This window comes from Labeo rohita, chromosome 17 (genome assembly GCF_022985175.1).
Source record: "Labeo rohita strain BAU-BD-2019 chromosome 17, IGBB_LRoh.1.0, whole genome shotgun sequence".
Taxonomy (NCBI): domain Eukaryota; kingdom Metazoa; phylum Chordata; class Actinopteri; order Cypriniformes; family Cyprinidae; genus Labeo; species Labeo rohita.
In genome coordinates this window covers 15,606,086-15,615,097 of record NC_066885.1, presented here as the reverse complement: position 1 = coordinate 15,615,097, position 9,012 = coordinate 15,606,086, and the positions used below count along the sequence as shown (strand labels likewise).

At 35.7% G+C, this 9,012-nt stretch overlaps 2 protein-coding genes across 3 annotated transcripts in view; both read right to left on the bottom strand.

Moving 5' to 3' along the window:
• Positions 1 to 339: 339 nt before the first annotated feature.
• On the bottom strand, positions 340 to 6,719 carry thumpd2 (THUMP domain containing 2). Its single transcript, XM_051132667.1, has 10 exons — positions 6,527 to 6,719; positions 6,207 to 6,339; positions 4,938 to 5,155; positions 4,600 to 4,677; positions 4,418 to 4,470; positions 4,257 to 4,344; positions 3,616 to 3,690; positions 3,409 to 3,523; positions 953 to 1,073; positions 340 to 847 (listed from the first exon to the last, which is right to left on the bottom strand). The coding sequence occupies exons 1-10, from the start codon at positions 6,647 to 6,649 to the stop codon at positions 526 to 528; spliced, it is 1,326 nt and encodes a 441-aa protein (XP_050988624.1). The 5' UTR covers positions 6,650 to 6,719; the 3' UTR covers positions 340 to 525.
• A 1,136-nt stretch (positions 6,720 to 7,855) lies between these two features.
• The window catches only part of commd9 (COMM domain containing 9), a 2,810-nt gene continuing 1,653 nt past the window's right edge, over positions 7,856 to 9,012 (bottom strand). The window contains exons 3-6 of one of the 2 annotated variants that reach the window (XM_051133438.1): positions 8,988 to 9,012; positions 8,843 to 8,877; positions 8,645 to 8,748; positions 7,856 to 8,518 (exon numbers count right to left, since the gene is read on the bottom strand). The exon at positions 8,988 to 9,012 is cut by the window's right edge and continues 115 nt beyond it. In XM_051133438.1, coding sequence (XP_050989395.1) covers positions 8,381 to 8,518; positions 8,645 to 8,748; positions 8,843 to 8,877; positions 8,988 to 9,012 — 302 coding nt within the window. In that variant the 3' untranslated portion in view covers positions 7,856 to 8,380. The remainder of the gene's footprint in view (positions 8,519 to 8,644; positions 8,749 to 8,842; positions 8,878 to 8,987) is intronic. The other variant, XM_051133439.1, reaches the window with a different exon arrangement.

Genomic DNA, 9,012 nt, shown 5'->3' with positions numbered 1-9,012 from the left:
CCATATGTAAATGTTAAAAATTAAAACAAATCACAAAAAGCAAACCAAAATTATTAGAAACTAAAGTGAAATTTAAAAGTAAAAGGTACTTATAATAATAATAATAATAATGAAAATAATAATAATAAAAGGCACTATAATAAACTTCACAGTAATAATAAATACTCTAGTAGCATATAAATAATGATAAAATAATGTTTATAAAGTCTAATTACTAGTGTGTTACAATATTAGAAATAACATTGCAAATATGAGAAAAAAGATTAAAAATAAACTTGCGAAATATAAGCAATAATGAAGAAACACAAAAAGTGTTGCTTATGCACAACAATTGTGCATAAAATATACAATGAAGGTGTTTTAAAAAGGCACTGTTATTTTTAAGGACCACATTTTTTTTAATGGAAGACAATATAAAGTTGTTTTTTTTTAAATAGGTTTTATTAGAATCCTGCTCATTTGTTGTAACTTCTCTGATTGTCCACATAAGCACATCAGGGTGAGCTTATATCAGTGTGAGTACGTTTACGTTTGTATTTTGGTGTAAGTGTGTATAAACGCATCTGTGCTGCCCAGACTAACCCTGTGTTTCTTCTGTGCTTGTAAGGATCTGATTAATAATGGTGTATTTGATGTTTCAGAGCTTGATCTGTGAACCGTTAAGAGTTTTGGTGTGTCTGTTGTGTCTGTGCTTTCGTAGTGTGTGTTTGAGAGGTCAGTGTGAACATTCTTTGTCTCTAAGGAATTGACATTTTGGTTGTGCTCTTGTGCGCAAATCGTCTTCTTAAGCTGTGCAGAAAGCTGCAAACTCAGTAACAGAACAAGATGTCCACCAACACGAAGTACCCTAAAGAAAGAAAAACACACTGACTATAACACTACAGCGCAAAGCACTGATATTTGTATACGTTATGATATTTGTACGTTATAAACATATGCTCATAAAACGCACCTCTCCATCTCTTTCAGTAAGCGTGGCAGGGCAGTTGGCATGTCAGAGCTACAGCTGAACTTCCTGCCAAAAGGAACATCACACAACACGGCATCAACAGCCCCATCTGCAAGAGGGATCTCTGAGGAATAGAAAAAAATTTGTTCACTTCCAGAACAAATATTTACAGATAATGTCCCCCTTGTCATCCAAGATGTTCATGTCTTTCTTTTTATCAGTCGTAAAGAAATTATGTTTTTTGAGGAAAACATTTTATGAATTTTCTCCGTATAGTGGACTTCTATGGTGCCCGCGAGTTTGAACTTACAAAATGTAGTTTAAATGCAGCTTCAAAGGGCTCTAAACGAACTTACAAAATGTAGTTTAAATGCAGCTTCAAAGGGCTCCCAGCCAAGGAAGAAGGGTGTTATGTAATGAAATGATTGGTTATTTTCTAAAAAAAAAAATTGACATTTTACCATTATATACATTTTACCATTTAGCATTACATCACTCTGCAGTGAGTGGGTGCTATCACAATGCGAGTCCAAACTGCTGATAAAAACATCACAATTATCCAAAATATGACTCCAGTCTATCCATTAATGTCTTGTGAGGTGAAAAGCTGTGTGTTTGTAATAAACAAATCCATCATTAAGATGTTTAAAAATTAAAATCGGTGCTTTTGGCTAAAACACGAGTCCTCCATCCAAAGAATATCAGGAGAACAATACAGATCAAGCACCACCAGCCAGAACAGTTCTAAACAAATATGTTGGTGGATTTTGATGGAAGCCTTACTGATGATGGACTGGTATTTTGACAGAAGCAACGGGTTAAAGGATCAATCCTCTTTTTTTGAAAATAGGCTCATTTTTCAACTCCCCTAGAGTTAAACAGTTGAGTTTTCCCATTTTCTAATCCATTTATCCGATCTCCGGGTCTGGCGGTAGCATCTTGCTCAAAAATGACCAAAGAGTTTTGATATTTTTCCTATTTAAAACTTGACTCTTCTGTAGTTACATCTTGTACTAAAACTGACAAAAAATGAAAAGTTGTGATTTTCTAGGCTGATATGGCTAGGAACTATACTCTCATTCCGGCGTAATTATCAAAGAACTTTGCTGCTGTACCATGTGTGCAGCAGCCGCAATGATATTACGCAGTGCCTGAAAATAATCTCCCTGTGTAAGCAGGTGGTCACATTGGTTAACAGAAGTTAGCTACTTTTAGCCGCTGCGTAATATCATTGCGCCTGCATGGTACAGCAGCAAAGTTCCTTGATTATGTGGAAGAAAAAAATAATTTTACTCATCTATGTGCTTATGGAATATTGTGTAAGGGTCTGCTTTATTTAAACCTGCTGTGGGGATGACGTAAGAGAGTGGTATTGGAGCCCTAAATATAAAGGTTTGATTTTTGGGAATATGACGTAGCAGAATGTAGTTATCTGACTCCTACTATGTGTGGAAAGTTACTGGTTAGGAGATGTAACCTTGAAGGCTGGGGAAGAGATATAAGTTGGAGTGAGCCCTCCCTTCTGGGTCGCATTCTGCAGCAACTTGTGTTTCTGTATGACTGTCTAACCTTTGCAAAGAATAAATTTATAAAAGATATTTGACTGAGTTTGTCTCTTACTTTGGTGAGAGTCGATTTTATTTTGCCACAACAATTATTACGCCGGAATGAGAGTATAGTTCCTAGCCATATCAGTTTAGAAAATCGCAACTTGTCATTTTCCGTCACTACAGAAGAGTCAAGTTTTAAATAGGAAAAATATCGAAACTCTTTGGTCATTTTTGAGTGAGATGCTAACAGTCTAATCAGATTCGATGATCTACGTTAAGCTATGCTAAATGTGCTACCGCCAGACCCGGAGATCAGCTGAATGGATACAAAAACGGTAAAACTCAACTCTTTAACTCTAGGGGAGTTGGAAGATGAACCTATTTTCAAAAAAAAGTGGAGTGTTCCTTTAAAATTAAAACATTTTAATGATTTGTTTCTCACAAACGCACAGATTTTCACTTCATAAGACATAAACTGATGGACTATTGTTTTGTTGGTTACTTGTGGATGTTTTTAATCATCTGTTTGGACTCTCATTCTGACGGCACCCATTCACTGCAGAGGATGCATCGGTGATTAAGTGATGTAATGCTAAATTTCCTCAAATCTGTTCTGATGAAGAAACAAACTCTTGGATGGCCAGAGTTGGTGAGTAAATTTTCAGCAAACTTTCATTTTTAGCTGAACTAATACTTTAAAGCCCTTGTTTTAGTGCAAGTAGGCTGTGCTTTGCTGTTATCCAGGTGGCATCAGGATGGATTAGAATGTACACGGATTTCTGACTTGACCACAAAATGTTTTCAACCCTGTTTTTATTACTGTCCATGTGTATATAGATCACCCATGATCAATTTTAAGCAGGCTAAACAGGGTCAGAGATTATGAAAGAGGAGAGAATTTGCCCTAACCCATGGCAGAAGACTGAAGTAGCTGCACTCTTCCTTCCATTCCAGATGCTTTTATGTTCTCTGCAGCTTTCTCCAACTGCGACACATCTGTATCCATGCCTAAAAATACAGCATTCTGAACCAACACACAATGTATACAATTAGTCAGATGCGAATGCTGTGTGTGAAAAGTTGTGAGTTTAGAGAGTGCAATGTGTGTTTACGTACTGAATACTCCTGAGCTGCTTCTAATAACACAGCACCAACTCCACACATTGGGTCTAAAATCACACAATCATTCAGCTGTGTAGAGAGAACAGGACAGAAACTATGAAAAACAAAGAAAAGCTGTTATTTGTTTTGCTTCTAAGCTGAAAATGAAGTGAAAGTATTCGGTAGTGTTTGATTTTTTTGCAGCTAATTTAATAGTATTAAATGAACTTTGAATTAATCTTGAATAATATGAAATCATATTAAGCATAATACAAAATATATAAAAAAATATAATAATTAAAATGAGAAACACACTACCATGCAAAAGCTTGGGGTTCTGTAAGATTATTTACAAAATATAATTAATGCAAGATTTCCACTTCAAATAAACACTGTTCTTTTGAACTTTCTATTCATCAAAGTAAAAATGCTAAGCAGCACAAGTGTTTTGAATGATAATGTATATTCTTACTAAGCTTGATATTTTATGTCAACTACCCATTTTTTCAAGTTGTCAAGATAAGGACTTGCCAGGTATGAATACTTTTTCCACTCCTCACTCTATAGAACTAGACATGCTGTTTTAATGCTGCTGATTTAAAGGTTCTACTGTGTATGTGTGCATTTGCCTCTTTAAAGGTCATTCTAGGCCTCACCTTTTTAGGGCAAAGAGAGCTCATGGCCCAGGCTATTGTAGAACGCAATCCGTTGTGTTTCATATAAGAACGACTGGCCAAAGGATTCCTGAAGAAACAATGCAAACCGCATTAGATCTTAAAATGATAGACTTTCAAATGTTATATGGACAGAAACTTACTTCAATAGAGGGATGCCTACAATGCAGTGATCATCGCTTAAATACACATTCACCTATTTACACAAAGAGACAACCCATTTAAACAGTCATGGCTATAACATCAGTGCATACGTAGTATTTCTTTGCATGCATTTATGCATAAATATTTGAATGCCTGTGGTTCAGTGTGTATTTATGCATGCCTCAAGAACAGGCTCTCTTAGGTCCACCTTCCACCCAAGATCTTCTTTGATGGCCATGCCAATGATACGACTCAGTCTCTAAATACACACACAGAAACACAAAAAGTCAGGTTTATAAATGCATAAATACTTTTATCATTATTTAGCAGTGTCCAAATTTGAAACCACTAATTAAAATGATCATTTTTAGCATTTGTTTTTAAATGGACAATACAATATTGATACTAATAATGCATAACAGTTTGCATGTAAAAATTAGCTTAAATTCTTAAAGCATGGGTGTCACACATTAAAACATGTCATGACATTTTTAAAAAATATATTACAAAAAGAAACACCTGAGAGGTATAAGAGCGGGCAATGACTCCACTACAGCGGCAGCTCACTCTGAAGGACGGTGCATGCAAACTGTCCTCCTCATCCTCTCTCTTTCTCTTCTGTCCACGCTCCTGGCAGCATTGAAGCTCTTGCTGTAGGGATGTCCATGTTAGGAAGGTCTGCCTCCAAATGTCTGGATCTCCCACAACTCTCTGCTTTATAACAGCAGCTGCCTTTGCTATAACAAGAAACGGGAAGATCAGTAAAATGGGCTGCATGTAAGTAAAAGGTAGTACACTGGTTTCTTAGCTCTTGAATACCTACAGTAAATAGGTAAAGGATGCCACTTATAGGAGAAGTACACTTCCAAAACAAAGATTCACATATGTGACCCTGGACCACAAAACCAGTCTTAAGTCGCTGGGGTATATTTGTAGCAATAGCCAAAAATACTTTGTATGGGTCAAAATTATGTTTTTTTTTTTTTAATGCCAAAAAACATAGGATATTATGTAAAGATTATGTTCCATTAAGATATTTAGTAAAATTCTTACTGTAATTATATCAAAACATAATTTTTGATTAGTAATATGCATTGCTAAGAACTTTATTTGGACAACTTCAAAGGCCATTTTCTCAATATTTAGATTTTTTTGCATCTTCAAATTCCATATATTAAAATAGTTGTATCTATCATAACAAACCATACATCATTGGAAAGGTTATTTATTCAGCTTTCAGACTGTGTATAACTCTCAATTTCAAAAAATTTACCCTTAGGACTGGTTTTGTGGCCCAGGGTCACATATAATGTACTCACCCCCTTGTCATCCAAGATGTTCATGTCTTTCTTTTTTCAGTCATAAATAAATAAATAAATTATGTTTTTTGAGGAAAACATTTCTGCATTTTTCTCCATATAATGGACTGGTTTTGACTCCATTACTAGAAAAATGCTAAAATGTTTTCCTCAAAAAAAAAACATAATTTCTTTACGACTGAAGAAAGAAAGACATAAACATCTCGGATGACAAAGTTCTCCTTTAAAGCTTCTCACAGCCTGCCTGGCTAAAACCAAATTTTGTCTATTTAGATTTCACTAATGTAAATAAGACTTGCTTGAAGGTTGAAGCGCGTGCACAAAAATGTTCTCATGACATGCTGAGTGTTTGTTTGCCTAAGCAGATTTTTGTACACTAAATCAAAGTTCCCACACTGTCTGTTAATTACTCTTTATGATGTCATCTGTTCTCAACCAACCAGAACGCTGAATTCTCGTTCTTACACACCTGGGTTGTTGGGAAGTGAAATGGGTTCAGCTTTGTGTAGAAGGAGAAAGAGCCTCTCTGCAGACTTGAGTTGTGTCACGTTTTGTAGATCCGCATTAATGCAGAAGAACACTCTACCTGGAATCTGCTCCACCTGACATAAACAAAGCACATAATAAAAACACTTTATTTTGATTTTAAATGCACTGTAGTGGCTGTCTGACGACTGGAAGACGTTTGGCTAATGTCAGTTGCATATTACTTCATATACTTGCTTTTGCATAATATTTATGGTGTAAAATAATAAATAACCTGAATGAAATAAAGCGTAATAAACTCACTTGAGTAGCACAGAGTTTTTGTTGTACCTCCTCGGCCAGCAGCTCCTCCATCCCCGCGCCTGCAGTGCAATACAGCTGTTTAATCATCTTCTCAACAGCATTACAGTCAGTTTTTATGAACATGCGTTACTACAAATACAAGCGGCATGCAACTGTAAACACTACTTTGCACTTCCGGGTTCACCCACATGTCAAAATTAAAACCTCCTGCCAACGCTGCTATATTCGTATTATCAAGTAATGTTTTGTTAAATCTGTTTTCCTTTTTTGTTCCTTTATTTTATTTCCTCTATATGTTTTCCGCTTTGGCATTTTTTTTAAACATTGCCGTTAAGAAATGCATTTTAGTTTTAGCCTGTTCTTCATTTCACAAACAATATTGTAAAGGGTTTTGATATATTTACCCCCTTACAGTAGCTAAAACTTTTATTTTGTCATTTTTCTCGCTTCAGGAGAAATTTTGTAAAGGTTTACAGCGCCTCACATGGCCATGCAGAAAATTAACAATGAAAACGACTTGGTATTTAACCTTAGTGGAGCAACTCTTTCAACTCAAATGTAATAGAAACACCTAGTGTTTAAAGGAGAAATCCACTTACAGAACAAAGATTCACATATAATGTACTCACCCCCTTGTCATCCAAGATGTTCATGTCTTTCTTTCTTAAGTCATAAATAAATTATGTTTTTTGAGGAAAACATTTCAGGATTTTTCTCCATATAATGGACTGCTATGGTGCCCCAATTTTGATCTTCCAAAATGCAGTTTAAATGCGGCTTCAAACGATCCCAAATGCGGTTGTAAAAAAAGATAAGAGTCTTATCTAGCGAAACAATCTGTTATTTTCATTAAAATAATACAATTTATATACTTTTTAATGTCAAACGCTCGTCTTGTCTCGTCTCTGCCTGGACTGTTTGTTTTACCGGTTCATGACAGTTATGGTATGTCAAAAAACTCCCATCTCATGTTCTCCCTCAACCTCAAAATTGTCCTTTATCACTGTTTTACCTTTTTTGTTAAGGGTGTTTGATCTTCTTTGCATGTTCACTCTGCAAAGACTGGGTCGGTACTTCTGCAGCAATGTAGGATGATTTTGAAATGATTTTTTAAGTTGAGGGAGAAAATACGATCAGAGTTTTTCGACATACCCTAACTGTCTTGAGCCAGAATACACAGAGTTCAGGGAGAGTGAGACAAGACGAGCGTTTGAGATTAAAAAGTATTTAAATTGTATTTTTTTTAACGAAAATAACCTATTGTTTCGCTAGATAAGAAAAACAACTTCTTTATGACTAAAGAAAGACAGACATGAACATCTTGGATGACAAGGGGGTGAGTACGTCATATGTGAATCTTTGTTTTGAAAGTGGACTTCTCCTTTAATGTACCTCAGTGGTCAGCATGTTAAAAACAGGCCCAACCGCCCAACATGTACGCAAGCCCACTCAAGCTAACAGCGTCTTTATTGGCCCCCAACCGATAATGTATGTCATGCAAGTGAAAGTACATGAGCAGGTTAGGGCAATTTATTACACATGGAAATGTGATTAGCGTTAGCGATTTTGTTTAGTTTATTGCTGTGAAAAATTTCCATGACCATAAAAAGTAGTTCTGCAATGGAAAAAAAATGTATCAGTCAGGGACAACTTTTTTATAACAAAACAAGCCACAGATCACAAAAACAAACTCCATTTTACAAACTGAATCAGTTAAACTAGTATACAATCCTTTTTTTCTTTTATTACTATTAAATGTACATTGTTTAGTTGTTTTACATTTTGTACATCCTTCCAATGTCCATCATTCTGAAAGTCCATAGACAGGTGCGGGGCAACATCTTTTATTCAGATCTATTTCCTTGCTACTGCACTCAGCTGGTCCCTGATGCGACCCAAACCGTCTATCATGGTGTCCAGTGTCTCTTTACTCAGCTCCATTGTAACTGTGGACTCACTTGGACCGCTGCTAATGCAAGGAGTGTCCTGGAGCTATAGCAAACACATACACAAAGTCTATTAAAAACATTAAATCTTGAATTAACAGATACACATCTTTAATTAGATATCTGATGAGCCTAAATATAAACTCCAGCATCGATTATGCCTGTAGCTTACTTTCATTTGCAACAGACAAGTTGGTACAGCCATACGACTCAATGAGTCTGAAGCTGTTTTCATGTCCACTCGCCACTCCAAATCCACCAGCTTTGGCAGTGAAACTATAAAACACATACGTTATGACATCACAGCTCCAAAATAGTTTCATAATGGATTACAAGTATAAAACAGAGTTATCAACCATATCATACTCACTTTGACTAGACAAAGCTTCATTTCTCCATGTGACACTGAAAATATTCAAACCACAAATGTTACACACTAGTCATCAGGGTAAATTACTAAACGATTTAATAAAATTACTAGTAGATTTATGTAATGATCTGTAGGATGTATCCACCTGTTTTCCAAGAGAATTTTGGTGA

What these genes read in the sequence shown, in the direction of transcription:
- thumpd2 (XM_051132667.1), bottom strand. Translation starts at nt 6,649, where the DNA reads ATGTTCATAAAAACTGACTGTAATGCTGTTGAGAAGATGATTAAACAG. An exon ending in AAAAACTCTGTGCTACTCAA is followed by an intron (nt 6,340 to 6,526) that starts GTGAGTTTATTA and finishes TGTTTATGTCAG; the next exon opens with GTGGAGCAGATTCCAGGTAG. An exon ending in GCTCTCTTTGCCCTAAAAAG is followed by an intron (nt 3,691 to 4,256) that starts GTGAGGCCTAGA and finishes CTCTCTACACAG; the next exon opens with CTGAATGATTGTGTGATTTT.